Here is a 21,690-nt window from a genome sequence, read left to right as displayed (position 1 = left end):
TTACAATTATAATTGCTACATTGATATACTTATCTAAAGCATGTGTTTCTGTTACATAACGTTTATTCTAAAATTAATAGTATTACGTAAATTTTCCATTATTTTTACTGATACTGATAATTATGGACGCTTAAATATATTTGTTCACGTAGGACACTTTAGAATGTTTACAATGACTTACATGATATATGATTATAACAAATTTCGCTGGAGGCATATTGTTGTTAAATATTTCAAAGTAGCTTAGTCATGTCACCTGTACATATTTCTAGTTTATTTCCGTTAATGATTATATAAAAAATGAAAATTTAATTTTAATTTAAAATTAAGAAGTCGCGTAACATAGAAAAATAATATTATGTTTAGATTAGCTGTTTGAATATTAAATTATTGCATTAAAAAAAACTAATTATTACATTCCTAACAACTACTGATTGTTCAACAACTATTGACTACGTACTATAATTTTATAATACACATTCAGTATACATTATAAAATAAAAATAGAACAAGTTTACAATTAAATTAACTCACATTTTATTTTGTGTTTTATTATAACATAGATATTTCTTAAGAATTCTGATAAAATTGCAGGGCAACCAAAACGTAAGTTATAATGGTACCAGAAATCTGAAAAATCAATGTTTATCAAATTTAATTATATTTTAAGGCTTATACATACCGAAGATAGTAAATTGGTTCCAACTATGAAAGCATTTAGAAAAGTGAGCTTAGGTTTTCTCAAAAATAAACACGACAAAATCGTTTCCAACTACCGGAGAAGATCTAATTTAATGTACATGTACATGATAAATTAAATAAATTATAATTACCTGTAGTACTTCGAAATTTGTAAAGCCATTTAATTTTCTTTTAAAAATATATGATGAAATATCATTGCACTATAAAGAATTAAAATTACATCAAATATTCAAAAGTTTATGTTCCACTTACCACATTTTGAACATTTTGGGCCCTGAACATCAAATACACAATACTGACCATGGTACCGAAGGTTCTGAGTTGCAAAATTATAATATAATTTGTAACTTTATCCCATTGCGTTATAATCATAAAAATGTTAAAGATTAAGTTTAAAATCGACATCCATAGCCAAAAAACACATTTAGCTTGATAGAACTCCGCAATGAGTAAGAAATTCCTCGAAAGTGCCAACACGTATTTGTGCAATTGTCTCAATTTACCTTCCAATGTATCAAATTCTTTACGATGAACTGGCACAATTTTGTTACCATTAGAAGTATATAAAATAATTGTATTATTTAACTCCTGCTTTAAATCTGAGTATATCTTATTAACAAAATTTATAAGCACTGAAAATTTTAATACAATAGTTAGTTGGATGTAGAAACTAAAAATTACTGGGATCTGTCTCAGTATCTTAAAATCCATGTTGTCATCTATAATAAAGTTACCAACAGCAAAACCAGTTAAAACGGATGTGATGATGGCAATATACAGGTAAATATATTTGTGAAATGTTTTCACGAACACTTTCGAAAAATGAATGTTGTTTCCAAATTTGTTCGTATTCTGAAATATACTAATCCATCCATTCAAATCCCTAATTCTGGCGTTTGTCTTAATAATTGCCACCACATGTATTATCATTCCGTTCAAACAAAAAATTGTCTCTTGACAAAGTATAAAACATTGTAGTGTAGCCTTTTGGCATTGCCGAGTGATTTGGTAGCAATAGACTAATGTACACAACACAGACAAGAACAATATCGAATAAGAAACCTGAAACAGTTTAGTATGCGTTCTGTAATGCTGCCTCTTCGACTTGGGCATCTTGTGTGGACATTCAGATTTTATTGGCATTACTATTAGAAAAAAATTAATGCTGGGTTTTACCAGACAAACCAGACAATCATTTTTCATCATTCTTACTAAACAGGATAATTGTTACTGGATGTTTACAATTTTTTTTTTTAATTTGGCCTTTGCATGAACGCATGAAATTACTGTATAAATTGAATTAAAATTTTAATTCTCTTGATAATAACCGCTAATTTAAGATGAAAAGATATGGTTTCATTAATTTATTTTCTCATATATTCAGTTATTATCAATATCGGTATGTGTATTTATTTATAATTACACTATATCAAAACAAAATTAATAGTATCACTTTTGTAGTATCTATAATTTTGTGCTTATAGCTGTAAATAATTACAGGTATTAAATTTAAGTGCATGATGGTAGTACAGTATTTAACAAAAATTACAAATATTTATTTTTATGATCGGTAATCACGTTTTCCATCACGAAAGATGTCGTGCTTCAAACAAGATAATGCACTCCAAATTAAATACTACTTTGTTTGTTTGCTTTGTTCATTTACAATATTAATGATCATTACATATTAAGACATAAGAACTGAACTATTGATTATTAGGCAGATATAATTATATAGACTCTACATATGAAAACACTATTCATTAATAAGTTTTTTAACGTAAATATGTTTTAAAAGTGTCAAAATGTAATATATTATTTACCTATAGTACTTACTTAAGCACTCTGACTTAAGCTTGGTAAGTAGTAATCCCAGAACCTACATACTTATTAGCTAACTTGTAACTAAATTCAACATATCCCATTATCTATTTAATTATTAGGCATTTTAATTCGTTTGTTCTAAATTTCTATGTAATCAAACAATTATTATAAATTATTACGTGAGTTTCAAGTGCATATAATGGTGATCTTGTGCACTCAATAATACAGTCAGGAATGAATCAATATTTCTTAAATTATTGAGACGAAGTGTATCGTACAAATTCACGAGAATACATAACATTTCAACAAGGAATATCTAACCTCGATTTACGTACGCAAGCGCCGTTTAAGGAACAATTTAAATAAATATCGTCAGGATAACTCGATCTCTTAGTTGTGCTTTACACCGATTTAACATGGGTATTAAATCAGGTCAGTAAAAAAATATTTTTTTAATTAATCACAAATTTATTTAAGAATTAAATTTATTTAACAAAAATAAATTAAATGCCACACAAATTAAAGCTATATTTTTGAACTAATCAAAGTGTGACTATGAATTGTGAATTCTATCCCAAATTGAAAAAACATGTAGTAATAAAAAGATCTAATAATAATAAACAATATATTTATTTCTAATAAAATAATTTTTATCTCATAATGCTTATATATAATACATGTATACTGTTAAGATAGGCATATAAAAATCTAGAAAAAGAAATGTGGTTTATTAATTTTAAAAATAATGATTTAAAACTTGGCTACCAATATTTCTTAAATTATTAACAAATTTATCGATTGTTACAATAATATTACCTACTCATTATTAATAAGCATAATAATATTATCGATTATTCAATATTATAAAGAACTCTTTTTTTACTTTAAGTTAAAAATCTTAATTATAAATTTGCTCAATGAATTCATCCCGAAAATTATTTATATCTAATTAATTCATTTTAAATTGCATATAATTTCGTAGTTATCTAAAAATAGTAGAATAATAATATTATCATAAATTTTAATTTATATTTCATATCATTAGATTTATTTATATATTCTATTGAACATAAACAAATATAACATATATGAATGTACATTCATATTTGTAGTTACATAGATAATAACAATAAGTCTGGATGTGAATTTTGGATCGGTATTTTGTTAAATATTCCAAATTAGTTTCCGTAAAGGGCAGCATATGATTTGCAAGATATCTTTATAGATAAAATGGTCTATTGTGTCTTCAGTTCTTACTATGGGACCATCATGTTTAACTGTTGGTTTTTGGTTCTTAAAATCGTATCTCATTCCAATCTCCTTTCATATTCTAACCCAAATAATATGCTAATACTTAATACCACGTGAGTTGGACCCAGTCCATATGATGTTTGGTTCCATTCAGATTTAATGGTTTTCTTTAGATATATAAGGCTTCTTCACAGCTATGCCCTCAAGTAGCATCGACGTTTCTTAGTTCGATTAGAAACAATCTTGGGATATTTCCTGATTATTTTGCCTTGATAATTTGGCTGGATTATTTGTTATATGTTTTTCTACATTTGGATTTGTTTTTGTACGTGTTTTCGCATTATTCTGAATATGGAATTCATTAAAATTTTTGAAAAATACCATGTCTAAGTCTTAAATTTGGTGAAATCTACCGTTGATGCAGTCCCTCATAATTAAACGGTGCGACTCCCCTTTTCAAGGGGACAAATTCCGACAAATTTTTGTTTTTATGGATATGTTAACTTAAACTTAAAATATTCAATTTGTTTATCCATCGCCAAAAATAATCAATTTCATAAAATTATTTTATATTTTTAACCACCATTGTATAACATGGTTTATAAAAATAATAATAAAAGTATAAAATATCTATGTCTCCAAATTTTTCGAAATTGTTAATGAAACGCTTAATTTTAGATGACTCAAGGAGATTTGAAATTAAAGATGAGAAAATTATTTGTTCCCCCTTAGAATTTGTGCCAGAACCAGGTGGCTTAGGATATGAATATTTCATGGCAATGAAAAAACATAAAAACAAAGTAGCTCAGGTAATCTCTATTTATTCAATTATAATAATTTGATTTTTTACTTTTTATTAAATTGTACTTCCTCCATAAAATAAAATGAGATTACTTCTAAGGAATTTCGTAAGTTCATTAAAATTTTTCGTTGCAGTATATCCTAGAAAGTGGTGAAGAAGACACCTACGGATCCTTGTTGCAACGGTCAGTCAGAACTGCCTTAAAGTTAAAATCCAAAGGCTACGATAAAGACGACATAATGTGCTTATGTTCCAACAACCACATCAACAGCGTCGTGCCATTTTTGGCTGCATCTTATTTAACCATGAAAGTGTGTTCTTTGGATCCTTCGTTATCACAAGCTGACGTCACACATTTGATACGTCTAGTAAAACCCTCAATATTTTTCGTTATTGAAAAATCAAAACAAATGATACAAAATGCATTAACTGAAATTGGGATAGATGCTGAGATTGTTGTGTACAACGACGCTACTTTTGATGAATATCTTGAAGAGAGCGAGGAAGAAGAATCGTTTGAACCATCTCTTGCTTCAAGCCTTCATGATACAGCAGTTATCATATTCAGCAGTGGAACAACCGGAATGCCCAAAGGCATCTGTCAAAGTCATTATGCTATTATAGCACAGTCCGTTAATATGCTGTACTTATTCAATGATATTAAGGATACAGACGGAATACAAGATTTTTATTTCAGCAACAATAACACTGTGACTTCAGTGACGTTGTTGTATTCTTCTTTATACTGGATATCAGCAATATTGTTTTTCACTGCAGCAGTACTGTCAGGAACATCTAGAGTTGTATGTTCAGCATTTGATCCAAAACAGTTTTGGCAAATTCTTGACAAATATAAAGTAAGTATGAAAATCATCGTTCTTCTGTTTTAAATTACTAACCGAACAAGGCTACTAAAAAACTGTGAAATGTGCCTTACTAACCGGATTTCAGGTAAATAATCAGCTTTTATTAACTAATTAATCAAGTGTGTGTTAAATGTTTTAATAATAAATATATTAAATATTAATAATATTAAAATAATCATTGGGTTTTTATCTAGGTATCATTAACATTTTTGGCCCCAAACCAAGGAATTGATATCTTAAAAGTTGGCAGACCGGACAATATCGACACTAGTCAACTGAATATATTAGTGATCGGAGGAGCAACAATAAGCCAACATTTCTTAAAAGAGCTCCGTGAAGTTTTGCCAGGAACATTTGTGTGTCAAGGATATGGTCAAACCGAAGTCGCAGGAGTGTTGACCTGTTTCCGGAGTAACAGTGTACAAGACACTTTGGGATTGCATTATAAGCCTGACTCGTGTGGAAGACCAGTACCCGGAGTAGCATATAAGGTACTTCAAAACTCTATTAATTATCAGTTACATTACATTATTGTAATGTAATGTAACTGATGATAAGTGACGTAAGATGTACAACAAATTTAAAGTGTATTGTTAGTTGCATAACTTCAATTAGAAAAACTCATAAATATTAAGTTCTTGTATTCTATCACAATGATATTAAATTTAATATTACAGATTGTTGATCCGGAAACTGAACAACTATGTGGACCAAACGAACGAGGTGAGCTAAGAGTGAAAACCAAATTCGTGATGAACGGTTACTACAACATGGACTCCTCGGAAAGTTTCGACAGCGAGGGCTGGCTAAAAACCGGCGATGTGGTCTATTTTGACGAAGAACTATTTTTCTACATAGTCGACAGGATAAAGGATATGCTGAAGTACAGATCGTGGCATGTGCCTCCTGCAGTATTGGAAAAAGTTTTGACGCAGCATCCCGCAGTACATCGTGCCGTTGTCATTGGACTACCCCATGAAGAAGACGGAGATCATCCGATGGGGGTCGTGGTGAAAAACGCTGATTTTCCAGACGTTTCAGCGAAAGATATTGAAGATTTTGTCAACGAAAGGGTTGATGACAGACACCAACTGAGGGGTGGAGTGAAATTGGTGGATGAAATACCCTTAACACCCAGTGGAAAAATTCGAAGGAGTTACATTAAGAAATTAGTTCTAGACGGCAAAATATAAATAATGCAGTAGTTTTCTTAGCTACGGTTAGAAGATGAATTATCGAATTTAATAGTATTTTAATTAGAATATCAGGAATTATTCTGTGATGTAAAATTAGTATATAAATGTTTCTTTTTACATTAAAAATATATAACATTAGATTATATTTATTTAAGTTTATTAGTTGTTACAACTAATTAATTATTAAATTAATAACACAGTAATAAAATCTTACATAGCAAAATTAAGTTAACTTTCTATGATAATAATTATAATATTATTATTACAATGCATTAATTTCGCAAGCATGTAAAACGAGATTCCTAGTTATAGTTTTAAAAAGTTCACTCTTTGGTACGGTAATATTTTTCTTATCTTTGACAAAATCATTAAAATCTATCATTTCTTCAGGTGTTCTTGTTCTTACTTTCCAAATAACAAACGAGAAAATAAGATCTGAAAAAATAAAAATTAGTATTAATATTATTAAATAAAAATAATGTATTATTTTTATATTAGAATTTAATAATTTATCATTTGTCTTTATATGTTTGTTTATCTAAAATTAGTTTTCCTACAACATAAATAGAAGCTTTATTTATTTAGACTAAAATTATGTACTATATTATCAAAAAGAAAGAGATTAAATTTAAAAAATCTATATTTCTATTCTATATTATGTAATTAATTAATAATTATTTTACTTTATACTTACTTGCTTTAGAATATCGTCTCCATTCATCTTTGAAAACAGTGTAAGGATAGATGTCATCAACATTTTCCCCAAACAATAATAGCATCTGTTTTAAACTATTAAAATACTCATCCAACAATTCATCTAATTTATCTAGAATATCTTTTGTTGCCGCTGCATATAAACAATACGATAAGTCATAAACAGGAGAACCAACTCTAGAAATTTGGAAGTCCACTAAAGCCATATCAGAAAATGTGTCGTTATCCTTAAATGCAAGAAGAGAAATAATTATTAGGGTATTCAATGTGTCCCCACATTAAATGCACGAAAATTAATCACATATTCATGACCTCAAAATAGATTGATTCGACCCAATTTACGTGTAGGTATATCAACATGCTTTCTTCGAGAGATACAGTCCTTCAATGATTACTGAATGTAATTATCATCATATATCTCGAAAATTAACAAAGGTAGAATAAAGTAATTTTATACAGTTACATAACTTTTAAGTCTAACAAAATAACAGGGATGTTGGAGGGGATGACCATGAGCTTAAAATACCTCTAACTTTTTTGAATGTAAGTTTATTGTAATCTTGACATCACAACATAAAATTTTTGAAAGTTTTTGTCTAAAAATGACCCTCTTGTTGAAAATATGTTCAAACACCCTGTATACAAATATTAAAAAATCAAAATTCGTTTAGAATTTTGTGATATCAGTTACTAAGAACATTACAGCAACTGAAACTACCTCTGAAGGTCTGTATCTCTCTTAGGAAACATATTGGTATATAGGCAAATCGGGTCAAATAAGCCTATTTTAAGTTTAAGAATACGTTAATTATTGTGCACCCATTTTACAGACACCCTGTATAATAAAATAGAATTTTGACTTACGAATTTAAACATCATGTTATTATTCCAACAATCACCGTGAAGAATAACTCCATTTGGCCCATTGTATTTGAGAGCTTCCACAAAAACTTTCCAACCATCATCTTCATATTTTTTAAAAACTGTTTTAGCATCAGTATCTTCGGGTCGTAAGTAACTGTAAACCACTTTACACACATTATCAATCGACTGTTGGAACCCAGACATTGGATTGTCGAACATCGACCGATATCCACCAACAGCATCAGCAAACAAATTCGGTTCCTGCTTTCTGAAGGCGAAACTCAACGCGTGAAACTTGCCGTACTGCCGCAAAATATACTTAAACTGGTTCAAATTCATAAATTCATTTTTGTCGAACATTTTAAATCCCTGCGATTTTAAATTTTCTAATAAAACATACTCATCCATCTCCTTGGTGCTTGTTCCGTAGCATCTTGCTACATTCATAATCGGTTCGACTTTGTACTGTTGACGAAAATTATCTAACTGAGGCCACACGTTCTCATAAAAATTAATTTCATTCAAGAATGCCAGTCTCACACTGAACGCATTTCTTACGGCCACCGATTTTAATGAATTCTTTAAAACCAAATCCAAAACTACTTTTTTAGTGTCGCTATCAACGACGGAGAAAAACACGATTTCTCCCATGAAACCTTCGCCTTTCTTGTTCGATTCGTGCAAAACTATGTCGTAATTCGTTGTGTTATCACTTTTCACAATTTCCTTGACCAAATTCTTTATACTTTCCGGCACGTCCATATTGTAAAAGAGCTATACAACGACAGACAACAAGCAAGTACTAGCTGGAGTTGTGGTAAAGGCTGATGGTTGTGTACTGTTAATAATTGGTGCTTGCGAGACCAACTTATGTGCGCGACTACTGGTTTTTATGCGCGAAATTGTTTTCTAAATGCTCGAGGCTCATAAAATGAGAAATTTCTCTCAAGGTGATACGTTTACATGACACAAAAATTATCTTATAAACAGAAATATCAGATAATAATAATCAGCTTTTACTGAGTACCATTATATTGCAAAGACATTTTGTAAGGCACTGTAATCACACTTTACAAATAGTAGACATTCCGACAATTAACTTAATTGTCAGAGCAAACAGACATGGCTGTTATCAATGGGGTCATTATATTATTAATAAAAACATTAATTAAGTTTTTTAAGGAAATTAAATTTTTGATATGTGTTGAGATTATTAAATAATATATATTTTAGATTGGGCAAAAAAAATCGAATTCCGACACTGAAAAATTGATTCCTGATGCCTTTCAAAGATGAGCTCTTTATTTTAATAGGAAGATCCTCCTCATCTCAGTTTTCCCTTTTTTCTTTAGTCTCGTATTTCAAAATTCATATTTCGTTATTACTTAATCGTATAGAAAAAATTCTATTTACATTTCTTGTTGGACATTAAACACTCTATAAAAAAGGTAACTTACAATCAGTTTATAACTCTTAAAGGTTAAAAGATATCGGAGGTTAATGTTTAAAGAATTTAATAAAAATTTCTTTTTTAATTCTAATTTATGAGTAAATCTAATAATTAATAATAATATAATCGAATCTAAATAAACCATATCCATAATTCATAAAATCCCTTGTTGAAATTTTAGAATATGAAATTACATTTAAGTTCATTAATTAGTCTAATTGACTAATTTATGCCAAAATTGTCACTGCAAACCTTATTGAAATGATTTTAAAACAACAAAAATTGAAAATTTTTCCCTTCTCCTCTGATTCTTAAAAATATCACTCTTACGGAGACAAATACAAAATTCGAATTTTGATTGGAACAGAAAATTCCTTCTTCGTACATGATTAAAAATATAATATATAATATAATAATATAATTATAATATAAAAACCATAAGATGTGTATTTCCATTTTTGTTTTATTTATTTTAGTCATATTTAGATGTATTTAAATGATTAAAAATAAAAATATAATTAAAACAAATGTAATTATATCGATATGTCCCCAAAGGAAATTAATTTCAATTCTAATCTAAAAGGTCTATAAAATCTATAAAACGTACCCAACAGACAAGATTTCTTCTAAATTTTATAAAATCCTTCGTTATTCTGAGGATGCGTCTGATTCTTACCAAAATCAAAAACTGTTTAAACCGCTGTTTTCTACACTGATGACCAAGAGAAAATCAGAAAAAACTAATTCTTGCGATTCCTGTAAAATATGCATGCGTGACCTATTTAATTTGTTTGCTATTATTTTAAACTATATTAGTAAAAATTAAATTTAAGTGGATTTTCTTTAGACCAAATTATCTGCAATACAAATTTGTAGTCAAATTTTAAAAATTGAGTTTAAAAAGTAAATTTAAATTTTATTTAATGCCTTTAAATAATATGTTTAAAGAATAATACAGTATGTGTTGTTTTGTACTACAATATTATATTAATATTGATAAGTTTCAAACTAAGACTAATTCCTAATCAAATATAATAAACAATCTCAGTGTAACATACCCAAAATTTCTTCAAATTTTCATAATTCTGATGTTAAAATCACACAATTTGGACAGAGGAATCCTGAAACAATGAAAGACAAATTCGAACAATATTAATAAAAACTATATTTTATATTTTAATTGGTTTTTGTTTAAATTTATTTTTATTATAAATGATACATACTACAAATACATACTTTAATATTTAATGGAACTAAAAGAAAAAATAATAATTATTGTCACAGCAAACTTCGCACCTGTAAATGTTTCTAAAAAATCAAAATACGTAACTATTTCCCTTCTCATGTCTGAAACTGCGATTTCGAGAAATAACAATTGAATACGCCGACCACACAAATATGCACAGCTTACTTAGGTGGCGGATCCGCCGATTACTACTTTCGTCCTTGTCGAACACTCAAGAACATGTATTTCTTCCTCTTTCGCTCTTGCGGGGACAAATGCAAATTAGAAAAATGTCGAAAATCCAAATGTACCAAAATTAAAAATTCATTCATTCACCGCCCAGCATTATAAAAGCTGATTACATCGGTTCTTGCGATTCCTCATCATTCATATTTTAATTTATTTGCATTATAAAAAATTATATTTTAAAATAAATACATTCATAGTTCATAAATAGTTATCTATATATTATAGAAGAACGAAATTTTTTTAGATATATTTTTGCCTGTTAAAAGTGAATACAAGGATTTTTGGTACAGAATTAATTTAATTTGGGCATACACGGATATTAAAAATTTGTAATGTTATAAGAAATGAAAAAAATTATTTAACCCATACGTTTCAATTAATTTTAATCAAATTGTCTTTTATAAAACAATCTTATATACAATGTGGCCCATTCGAAAGCGTCCGACTGACAAAACAAGAATATATGTACTTTTTACATGAAAATTGAAAAAATAATACTAATCATGAATTATAAGATAATTTCAGAAAAAATAAAGTTTTTTATTTAAAAAATGTCATTAAACATCAAGTATTATTATTATTATTAAGACTCAGCAATTATTTTGTTATAATTATTTATATACAAGAAGACACAATTCAGGAGCTCCAAAAACCATGGATGCAATATAGAATTATAAGGAGGAAACATAGTCATGAAAAAAGCATAGCAGATAGCGATAGTATGACAAGTTATGAACAAGAGAACTTCCAACATTTGAAACTAAATTCTCAAAACCCCAGCCAAAAAATATTCAATTATAAGTTTATTGAAAAAAAATTGAGTTACATACACATATAAATAAATTCGTGGAAAAATATTAAATCTCTATACTAAATTGATTAGAGTAAGATCTTATTATTAAGAGTAAAATAATAATATTTGGAACTTTAAGTACTACTTTTTACTAAAAGTTTATTTACATTTTCTCGCGAATTGATCTCTCTTTAGGCTCTAATCTGTACATATACATTTAAGAACTCTTCAATATCAAATCATCTTTGGACCTGGACAGTAATGTTTGCACTATTTGCACCCTGATTGATTCAATTTAATTGAATTCAATTTAAAGCAATTGGTTAACTATTTGAAATTATTTTAACTACTTATGGTACTTGATAGTCGGGATAACAAGCTGATACTGCACAATTTGAATCGAATAATTTGGAAGCAGCTTAAAATGATGCCATATCTAATCCTCCTTGGTGACTCGACATCATGTGTATTGGGATACGAATGCGGATATCTTCTAAATGGTTAGAGTAATCGATTAATCACAAGATACCTTTTTCATAGAGCGGTCAATTTCCTCCAAGAAACATAAATAGAATTTCTTTTGTACGATCAAGTAATAAGGAGATATTGACTTTGCCATATGGAACAGAAGAAAAAATGGAAAACAAAGATGAGAAGAACCTTCCTATTAAAATTAATACATACACCGAAAAATTTTTACCACATTCTGTTACAAAAGAAGTTATGAAACACCTTGTACATATATATTGACGTTTTATGTCATTTGGCAAGATCGCGAATATTAAAATTTTGAATGTATGTATCTTAAATTGTTTTAAATGAAACAACAAAATATAATTTATTAACTGAAGTACACAGTTGATTTATGGAGTGATAGACATCATTACCAATTAGGTAATATTGGGTTTATAAATATAATTGTATAATTAACATTTACAAGTTCTAACAATGACTACCAAAAGGAAAAAATCCCTTAAAACTGATTCCCAAGAAATCGAGAAGCCAACAGAAAAAAGACAATATCCAAGAGCCTCAGTAGAAGCAGAAAGGAAAAAACATCATAAAACGAACAAAGAAGCAACTGCTGCGCCACAAGGCAAAAAAACCTCAATTAGAAAAGAAGCTGAACTAGAAGCGGCAGCAGCTTCTTTAAAGGCAACGGAAAACGAAGCGAGAGCTTCAACCGCGAAACCCAAATCAGAAAAACCGAAGAAAGATGAACCAATAAAAGAACCGTCCAAGAAAACACATACAACCAAACGTAATACAAATGCCAGTCTACAATTAGCTAAAGAATATGACGTTAAATAGAAATCATTCTTGACAAAAATACAAAAATCTTAATATTTATTATGAAACTGAATATTGTCATTTTGACATTTTCAAGTTTATCTTGAAATATTTATAATCACGAAAGTAACTGTCCATCTAATATTTATTAATGGCTTCCGTCTATTATTTGTTTGAAAATGCCTTCCAATTAGACCAAGAACTCATTAGTCTCTACATGTAGGTAATTATTTATATGATACTTTCATTAAATTTAATAATAAAGCTGTTTCCCTTAACTTTGTGTCTGATGTTTTAGTAAGGTCGGAAATTTGAAATATCTAAGAGTTCTAGCAGCAATAAAAATACAAAAGGTGATAAGAGGATTTTTGACACGGAAATGGTTTGATAAGCAACTTGCTGCAATTACCACCGTTCAAAGATTTATCAGAGGTTGGGACTTAAGATTCCATCTTGCTGAAACTTTACCATCGCATTATGATAACTTAAATTTGAGGTACTACAATACCTGCGCTACCAAATTACAAGCTTTATATAAAGGTTACATGGTAAGGCATTTTCTTAGTACTATCGATTAGCAACAAAACGGGTAATAATATTGCAGACAAGAAAAATTGTTAATGTTAAAAAAATGGTTAATAAAAATGAAGAGGTAGCTAAAATTAATAAAGAAACTCAAGAAGTTTTCAGCAAGAAGCTACAAGCCATTAATGACCTTCATTCACTTGAGAATCAAGAAGTTTATATCAATTTTATTGTGGAAACCCTGTTTCACAGACATCATTTATTAAGAACAACTTTGGTAAAAGGAGTGTTGTCAGAGAAAGACAGCGAGTAAGGAACACAACATTAATTAATAATTTAGTACCTACCAGTTGAGGTTGTGATAATTTTAATTTTTTTATATTTGTAGAGAATATTCAATAATTGAAAAAATGCTGAAATCTATCTCTTGGAAGGAATTTATATTGAAACAAAGACGGTTGTACAAAAAGTGTTATTCTAAACAGGAAATAGTATCGTCAAATTATACGACTAGGGAACTAAGAAAATTAGAAAAGTTGAAAAGAGAATCGAAATATCTGGCAGACCAGCCACGTATATGTCAAGCTAAAAAGCCAACATATAATTCAAAAGAGTGAGAGTGACATAATTTCCATTTTTTCCCACCAATAAATTCATAACTTCATTAGATTTTATAGTAAACCACTTCCAAGTAAACATCCAAAAAGTATATTCGCATCAGAAAAATGGAAACGACCAGAAGTAGGTTTGAGAGTGACTGATAAATCGAAGAACATTTCAGATAAAGATTTTGTTCTAAGCAGTTTGGTGAGAACGATGCAGGATAATGAGATTCCTCCCTACTACATAGAGTTCTGGTTTGGTAAAGAATGTCCTTTACACAATATTTTGGAGTAATATTTTATTTATATAGCTATACACATATGTACAAAAATTTACAATACAACATTTACAAAAAGTTCTATACAAGGACTACACTAATACAAAGTGAGATTTAAAGTAGAAAATGCGTACCTATTTTGCTGTCGTGCTTCACACAAGATTTATTAACTTAGATTAGAGTAAGATATTATTGTTACGAGTTAAATAATAATATTTGGTACTTTAAGTACTACTTTTTACTAAAAGTTTATTTACATTTTCTCGCGAATTGATCTCTCTTTAGGCTCTAATCTGTACATATAACTACATTTAAGAATTCTTCAATAACAATTCATCTTTGGACCTGGACAGTAATATTTGCACTATTTGCACCTTGACTGATTCAATTTAATTGAATTCAACTTAAAGCAATTGGTTAACTATTTGAAATTATTTTAACTACTTATGGTACTTGATAGTCGGGATAACAAGCTGATACTGCACAATTTGAATCGAATAATTTGGAAGCAGCTTGAAATGCTGCCATGTCCAATCCTCCTTGGTGGCCCGACATCATGTTGTTTTGGCCCAGTGACATGTTGCCAATCAATAACTCCCTAAAAAAAATAATATTAACATTAAATAAACATTGTAAATTACAAATGGTTTCATTTTAAGTTCAGTTATTCTACAGTCTCGAATAAGATTAGATGGTTAAAAATAGTTTCGTCATAGGCAATGAGAATACGTGCCTGAGGAACACTCTTTCATTTATACATGGTACATTTTAGAAAAAAATCTCCTAATTACTTTCTTGAAGTTCACATTCCCCGAACGAAAACTGTTAAGCGTTCACCGTCATAACACATTTTAATGTGCATAAAAAAACTCGTAAAGGCCGAGAATTAGTCTGTGCATTCGAAGTAATAAAACAATGATTTACTGTTTTTCATTTATAAACCTTATATGTGACAAAGTTAATTAAAATAAGACTGACGGAACTTTATGTACCCTAAAATATGAGTGTGGTCCGATCTCGATGGATCAATGGGTTTCTTTATTTCAAACGGCAATAAAATCGATTTGAACGTTGTTCCACTGTAAAGAAATATCTTTTTTTAATTTTCTTTAAAGAAGTGTTTTTTAATATATATTGTATATACAAGTAAGTTAATCAATTAGTTGTATTAGTATATACCAATTTATATTCCTACTAGCTTAAATGAAAACTAAAAGTTGGGTAAAAAAAATATATAACAAATTTCGAAATTTAACAGAAAACATTACCTTCTTACTGCCCCATTTGTTGTTTGAAAAGATTTGGGAATATTTTTGTCCACGTTTTCTCCACCAATTTGTTTAAGAGTGAGGCGTTTTTTAGACCTATTTCATTTATTAGAATATTATTTGTTTTATTTAACCCTTCAACAAACGAATTAAATTGATAATGTAATATTGTTTTACTTCAATTTTTGTAAAACAGTTGGACATTTTTTATCCACTTTTTCTTCAGTAATTTTTTCCAGAGTGAGATATTTTTCTACAATAGACTTACTTCATCTATTAAAATATTATTTGTTTTATCTCATACTTCCACAAACAAATAAATCTGTTAATTTTTTTGTTGTATTTAGTTCAATTTTTTGTGTAAACTGTTTGAAAACATTTGGAAATTTTTTGGAAATTTTTTCTTCACCAATTTGTTTAAGTTAAATTTTCTTCTACAGTAAACCTATTTTATTTGTTAGGTTATTATTTAATTCCACAAACAATTCAAGATCATATAATCTGGTGATTTTTTTGAATTTACTTAATTTTTGGAATAAACAATCGGAAATTTTTTTATCCACTATTTTTTTCATCAATTTTTTCTAAAGTAAAATATTCTTATACAATGAACCTATTTCATTTGTTAAAATATTATTTGTTTTTTTGTGTTTAGTTCACTTTTTTGTGTAAACTATTTGAAAACATTTGGAAACCTTTTTGTCAACTTTTTCTTGGCCTATTTATTTAAGTGACATTTTCTTCTACAATAAACCTATTTAATATGTCAGGTTATTACTTATTTCATTTAACCCTTCTACAAACGATTCAAGATCTTACAAATTGTATTTTTTTTGTATTTACCTAAATTTTTGGTATAAACTGTTTGAAAACAGTTGTAAATTTTTTTAACCACTATATTTTTCATCAATTTGTTCTAGAGTAAAATATTTTTATTCAACAGACCTATTTCATTTATTAAAATATTATTTCACCCTTCCACAAACAAATGAAGGCCATAATTTGATCATTTTTTTGTTGTTTTTGGTTCAATTTTTTGTACAAACTGTTTCAAAACATTTGGAAACTTTTTTGTCAACTTTTTCTTCACCAATTTGTTTAAGTAAGATTTTCTTCTACAATAAACTTATTTTATTATGTTATTATTTATTATATAATCTAGTATTTTTTTTGTTTACTTCAATTTTTGGTACAAATTGTTTGAAAACAATTAATAATTTTTTTATCCATTGTTGAGTAAAATATTTTTCTACAAAAACATATTGTTAGAATATTATCTATTATAATAGATGTATTTAAAAACTGCATAATTATAATATAAATTGAATAGAATAGTTTTCTTTTTATTTTATTTTTCACAATATTAATGTTTTTGTTTTTATTGCAATAATTAAATTAAATTTGCTGATTTTACCAAAATTTAGTAAAAGTTTTAGGCGAATTTTAAAACAATTCAGTTTAAATAGTAATTTATTATTTACCTTACAATCGAATGAACACTAGAAATAAAAATTCTTAATAGTATTAAATTAAAATTCCCTAAAGTCAATTTAAATTGCACAAAAAAATTAAGACACTCACGGTCTAGACTGCGGTGTCCGATCCCTTTGCCGCCTGTTCTTGAACCAGTTGGAGACCTGCGTGAGCGTCAGCCCCGTCCGTTTCGCTAACGCCCGTTTCTCGTCCGGGGTGGGATACCTGTTCCGCGAGTAGCACTCCTTTAGGGCGTTCCTGCTGCGCTCCTTGAAGCAATACACCGTCTCCTCCCCGTCCCAAATCGTCTTCGGCAACGGATACTTCTTGCGCAAACGATATTTGTCGACGGCGCCTGAAAAATTCATTCCCAATTCTAGTCGAGTTTGCTAAAATTACGGTTTTGATCACTTACCCAGGGGACGTCCTCGAACTTTTTCGGCCTCCTTGTAATGCGCCTTGAACCACAGGGTTTGGAGTTCGCCGTGCCAACGCGGATGGAACGAGTGCGATTCCAGTATTGAGTAGAGCTCGTGGTAGGATGCCCTGTGGAAGGCTACCGCCGCCCTGGCCCTCAGTATGCTCTCGTTGCCGCGCAGAAGTTCCGACGGCGGAAGCGACCATAAGAAGGTGGCCAGACGCTCCACGTCGCCTCTTTGGTACAGGGCCTCACACATGCATTGAACCTAACATAAATAAGTTTATTTTTTTAGTTATTTATATGTTGTAATTACAAATCCAATATATCAATGTTTCGTTCTAATTTACCAAATAAAGGTGCAATTAAGACATTTTATTATTATTTCAAGAAACACATGGCACTAACACATTAATCATTTGAAAAAGACAAAACTCTTTAACGAACAAAAGTCGAAAAATACTAGAATATTTAAAGAATGAAATAGACAAATGTTGTGATATTATTTTTCTTTCTCGAAGGCATCTCCAAGATTTTTTTAAAAATATATAAGAAAGTTAATGAAATATATTTAAAAATGAAGATTAAAGATTCATAGTATTGTTATTCATATTATTATTTATTCTAAATTATATTAATTTCTTACAAACATGATGTATTCAATTATTTTATCTTCACTTCACTGAAGACAGAAGAGCATTTTGAAGACAAGAATATACAAAAAGGTAAAAACATTTTTCTTAAGAAATAGGTGTAGAATAAAAATTCTTTCACAAATAATGTTAAAATTTAATACGATAATCTATGTTTTTATATGAATTGTTATATATTTATATTTTTATGAACTTATAGAAAATTCTAATTTTAAAAAGGAACTTCATAACTGGAACTAGTATATTAGAAAAAAATGAAACCAAATATAATTAATTAAATTTTAATATTTACCCTCATAAAATTTGTATTTTTGGTCCGATTGTGTTTATGGACAAACTGTCACTTTTTTTGGAATAAAATCAAAATCAATAGAGTAATTTTTTAAATAGTGAATTGATATTGATGAAATCATATTAGCATTTTTTTATAACAAATTTTAGGTTTTTTTATTACGAATTTAAATATTAATCAACAAATTTTTGTATAAACGTTATTTGACATATGTGATATTTATTATATTACTAGATAGCATTTTTGTTTTAATAAACATAATATTGTTTACAATTTTTCGTACGCATTCATTTATTAAGATATTATATTGCAAAGCCAGTTTTAATTAATAATGTCAAATATTATTAATTTGCTACCATATTCGCTGAATAAAATTGTATAAAAATAAAACATATACATAAACTGAAATGGTATTATTAATATTATTATTATTAATTATATCTACTATTAGTAATCTCCTATAAAAATTTTTTTCAAATAAAACAAAAATTTTATTGATATTAATAATTACAGATATATATTTATCTAGAAAATTATAGATAATTTTAATTAATAATGTTAATTATTATCAATTTCTTTCAATAATAAATTAAAAATTTGTAAAAATGAAAGAAATAAATTCTATTTATTAAAATTACTTACGTACATTTTTCTACGTACAGACAATAATAATATTAACTAATATAACATATATTTTAACATTTTTTTCTATATATGATATTCGTAATTATACAACGTTCATACTTTTCTTCATTCAAAAATGTTTCAACAATTTTTTTATTATAAATTATTAAATATTAATAAAAAATTAATAAAAGTCTTTTGTTAAAATAGTAAATATTTAGAACGCATTAATAATTAATCAAACAATTAATTATTAAAAAAATAACAAGTAATATTATAAACAATTAGAAGACACTACAGAATTTGATTAGAATCGCGACTCCACCTATAAAAAATCTAAAAAACAACATTTTTTCATATTTTCAAAATATTCTGCTCTTGAGCATACTATTGATTAAGTAAAAAATAAGATTTCTGAGAGAAAAATTAATTTTAAATTTGCGTTTTTTGTTTGAAATTTTTATGAAAAATTTGTTTAAACTATATGCCTATTTTTTTCAAAAAGTTTATTAGAAATAGCACATTTTTGAAAAAAAATATTGCCCATAACGTAATCTTTCAATTTTTTTGAAGATTTAACAATTTTTATATTGTAAAAAATCAAAAAATGAATATTTTTTCATGTTCTATTTTAAGACGTCGAGAAGAACTTATCAAAATTTCTTAGAGAAAAGTTAATTTTAAATAATTTGAACAATATTTTTGAGATTTGTCCTTGAAATTTTTATGAAAAAAATTTTTAATGCTTTTAATGCTTAAGTTTTTCAGAAAGATTATCGAAAATAGAATATTTTCAAAAAAAAAATTGACAATAACGTGATACTTTAATTTTTTATGAAATTAATTCTTAGAGAAAAAATAATTTTGAATTTAAAAAATACCGATTTGTTGAGATTTTTTCTTGAAATTTTTATAAACACATTTATTAATTCAAATTTTTTGTTTTTTTTTTTCAAATTTGATATTTTAACAATAAAAGCAGCTTTTGTAATAAACGATATTTTGTAAATAAACAATATCATTCAAGTTTTATTTTTAATAACAAAACTTAAATAATACATTCTATTTTTTTTACTGAACAATATACAATTAATAAAATAATAATAGATTCAGTCGATAATAAACATAACTTTATCTGTTGAAGGTAACATAAAAATTGTTTAAAACGGCAGATTAAAAATTTGAATTTTTTTTTTTCAATAAATTATTGTAAAGAAAACATGAGAAATCAAGAAAAAAATTAAATATTTTTTTATTAAATTTAATAAAAATTACATTTTCAGAAATTCATAAAAAATTGACAAATTACGTTATTCACAATTTTTTAATATTTTATTTTAGATGAACTTTCTGAAAAAAAAAATAAATTAGGTTAGGTTAGATTTCTATTTCTTTTATTTACTTATTTTTATTTTTTTTTTTGCTGATCCATTTTTGATGAGCTTTCTGAAAAACACATAAGGTATAAAATATTTTTTCCATAAAAACCTCAAAAATTAGTACTATTTAAATTTAAAATTAATTTTCCTCTAAGGAATTTTGATATTTTTCAAGTGACCAAGACAAGTTTTTTATTAGGAATAAATATTGAACATTAATTTATATATTGATAGATATTGATTTTAGAACCTTAATTAAAATTTTCAAAAATTGAAAAATTACGTTATCGAGAATTTTTTTTGAAAAAAATAGGTATATAGTATAAAAAAAATTTCAAGCAAAAACTGTAATAATCGGCATTTTTACAAAACTTGTTTCCGTAGTAATAAATAAGATAATAAAGCACTAATATTTTTTCAAAGACTTACTTGATCAGGAGAAAAACTGACAGACTTCTTCCCAAAGCTCTCTATGTTGTGAAGGTGAATGTTGTTGTCTAAGTTCTTCTTATTATAATAGTCCATTTGATTTTTACGCACATCCAAAGTGTCGTCACATTTTTTCCCGTAACCATCTTGAAACATCAGCGGCCTCTTGCCCAAATCATTCCGCACCTTGTTGTTCATGCAATAATCGTCCTTTTTGTTGTAATAATCCACCTTTTTGTTGTCCCTTTTCACTAATTTATCACTGGCAAAATAATTGTCCAATTTACCGTTGGTGGCGAAAAATAAATTGTCGGAGTAATAGTTCACGCCGGAATTAATGCTGTGATAGCTCCCGTTGTTCGAATCGTTCGAGGCGCTCGAACCGCCGTCGATTTCCATTTCGCACCTACCCGATGATCACCGGCCGCATCCACGTTATCACCGAGCGTAAACACAACTCCTCGGCCACCAGATTCAATTTACACGGTCCCACACGATCCCTCCGGCCTGGCACGGTCCGGGC

At 27.9% G+C, this 21,690-nt stretch overlaps 5 protein-coding genes across 6 annotated transcripts; 2 read left to right on the top strand and 3 right to left on the bottom strand.

The window, feature by feature from the left end:
- Positions 1-486: 486 nt before the first annotated feature.
- On the bottom strand, positions 487-1,318 carry LOC109602411 (uncharacterized). The gene is made up of 4 exons (XM_049963172.1): positions 955-1,318; positions 834-902; positions 683-772; positions 487-630 (listed from the first exon to the last, which is right to left on the bottom strand). The coding sequence occupies exons 1-4, from the start codon at positions 1,105-1,107 to the stop codon at positions 571-573; spliced, it is 372 nt and encodes a 123-aa protein (XP_049819129.1). The 5' UTR covers positions 1,108-1,318; the 3' UTR covers positions 487-570.
- Positions 1,319-2,809: 1,491 nt separating this feature from the next.
- LOC109602400 (uncharacterized) lies at positions 2,810-6,779 on the top strand. Of its 2 annotated transcripts, XM_020018767.2 has the most exons (6): positions 2,810-2,958; positions 4,456-4,586; positions 4,714-5,222; positions 5,277-5,436; positions 5,640-5,936; positions 6,123-6,779. In XM_020018767.2, the coding sequence occupies exons 1-6, from the start codon at positions 2,943-2,945 to the stop codon at positions 6,636-6,638; spliced, it is 1,629 nt and encodes a 542-aa protein (XP_019874326.1). In that variant the 5' UTR covers positions 2,810-2,942; the 3' UTR covers positions 6,639-6,779. The 2 variants fall into 2 exon arrangements, with proteins under 2 accessions (XP_019874326.1, XP_019874325.1); XM_020018766.2 differs by having other exon boundaries at positions 4,714-5,436.
- On the bottom strand, positions 6,772-9,047 carry LOC109602401 (uncharacterized). The gene is made up of 3 exons (XM_020018768.2): positions 8,220-9,047; positions 7,336-7,582; positions 6,772-7,076 (listed from the first exon to the last, which is right to left on the bottom strand). The coding sequence occupies exons 1-3, from the start codon at positions 8,979-8,981 to the stop codon at positions 6,904-6,906; spliced, it is 1,182 nt and encodes a 393-aa protein (XP_019874327.2). The 5' UTR covers positions 8,982-9,047; the 3' UTR covers positions 6,772-6,903.
- A 3,669-nt stretch (positions 9,048-12,716) lies between these two features.
- LOC109602405 (uncharacterized) lies at positions 12,717-15,056 on the top strand. The gene is made up of 5 exons (XM_049963495.1): positions 12,717-13,445; positions 13,525-13,774; positions 13,831-14,060; positions 14,140-14,364; positions 14,420-15,056. The coding sequence occupies exons 1-5, from the start codon at positions 13,378-13,380 to the stop codon at positions 14,646-14,648; spliced, it is 1,002 nt and encodes a 333-aa protein (XP_049819452.1). The 5' UTR covers positions 12,717-13,377; the 3' UTR covers positions 14,649-15,056.
- Positions 15,057-15,075: 19 nt separating this feature from the next.
- LOC109602404 (homeobox protein SIX6) lies at positions 15,076-21,682 on the bottom strand. The gene is made up of 4 exons (XM_020018772.2): positions 21,168-21,682; positions 17,788-18,058; positions 17,481-17,727; positions 15,076-15,229 (listed from the first exon to the last, which is right to left on the bottom strand). Exons 1-4 carry the CDS (start codon positions 21,564-21,566, stop codon positions 15,076-15,078), a joined length of 1,071 nt encoding a protein of 356 aa, XP_019874331.1. The 5' UTR covers positions 21,567-21,682.
- Between the last annotated feature and the right edge of the window lie 8 nt (positions 21,683-21,690).

Source organism: Aethina tumida, chromosome 2 (genome assembly GCF_024364675.1).
Source record: "Aethina tumida isolate Nest 87 chromosome 2, icAetTumi1.1, whole genome shotgun sequence".
In the NCBI taxonomy this organism is placed as follows: Eukaryota; Metazoa; Arthropoda; class Insecta; order Coleoptera; family Nitidulidae; genus Aethina; species Aethina tumida.
The sequence above is the reverse complement of the archived record's forward strand: the minus strand, read 5'-3'. Positions and strand labels throughout refer to the sequence as shown.

Bases quoted from the DNA above. Each gene is read 5' to 3' on its own strand.
- LOC109602411 (XM_049963172.1), bottom strand. From the start codon at position 1,107: ATGTCGATTTTAAACTTAATCTTTAACATTTTTATGATTATAACGCAA. The intron at 773-833 runs GTAATTATAATT...CTTCTCCGGTAG, and splicing joins CAAATTTCGAAGTACTACAG to TTGGAAACGATTTTGTCGTG. The intron at 631-682 runs GTATGTATAAGC...TTGATTTTTCAG, and splicing joins GAACCAATTTACTATCTTCG to ATTTCTGGTACCATTATAAC.
- LOC109602400 (XM_020018766.2), top strand. The intron at 4,587-4,713 runs GTAATCTCTATT...TTTTCGTTGCAG, and splicing joins ATAAAAACAAAGTAGCTCAG to TATATCCTAGAAAGTGGTGA. The intron at 5,937-6,122 runs GTACTTCAAAAC...TTAATATTACAG, and splicing joins TACCCGGAGTAGCATATAAG to ATTGTTGATCCGGAAACTGA.
- LOC109602401 (XM_020018768.2), bottom strand. From the start codon at position 8,981: ATGGACGTGCCGGAAAGTATAAAGAATTTGGTCAAGGAAATTGTGAAA. The intron at 7,583-8,219 runs GTAAGTCAAAAT...CTTGCATTTAAG, and splicing joins ATAACATGATGTTTAAATTC to GATAACGACACATTTTCTGA. The intron at 7,077-7,335 runs GTAAGTATAAAG...TTATTTTTTCAG, and splicing joins GAGACGATATTCTAAAGCAA to ATCTTATTTTCTCGTTTGTT.
- LOC109602405 (XM_049963495.1), top strand. From the start codon at position 13,378: ATGGCTTCCGTCTATTATTTGTTTGAAAATGCCTTCCAATTAGACCAA. The intron at 14,061-14,139 runs GTAAGGAACACA...TTATATTTGTAG, and splicing joins TTGTCAGAGAAAGACAGCGA to AGAATATTCAATAATTGAAA. The intron at 14,365-14,419 runs GTGAGAGTGACA...TAACTTCATTAG, and splicing joins CCAACATATAATTCAAAAGA to ATTTTATAGTAAACCACTTC.
- LOC109602404 (XM_020018772.2), bottom strand. From the start codon at position 21,566: ATGGAAATCGACGGCGGTTCGAGCGCCTCGAACGATTCGAACAACGGG. The intron at 17,728-17,787 runs GTAAGTGATCAA...TGAATTTTTCAG, and splicing joins AGTTCGAGGACGTCCCCTGG to GCGCCGTCGACAAATATCGT. The intron at 15,230-17,480 runs GTGAGTGTCTTA...TATTTTTTTTAG, and splicing joins CGGACACCGCAGTCTAGACC to GGAGTTATTGATTGGCAACA.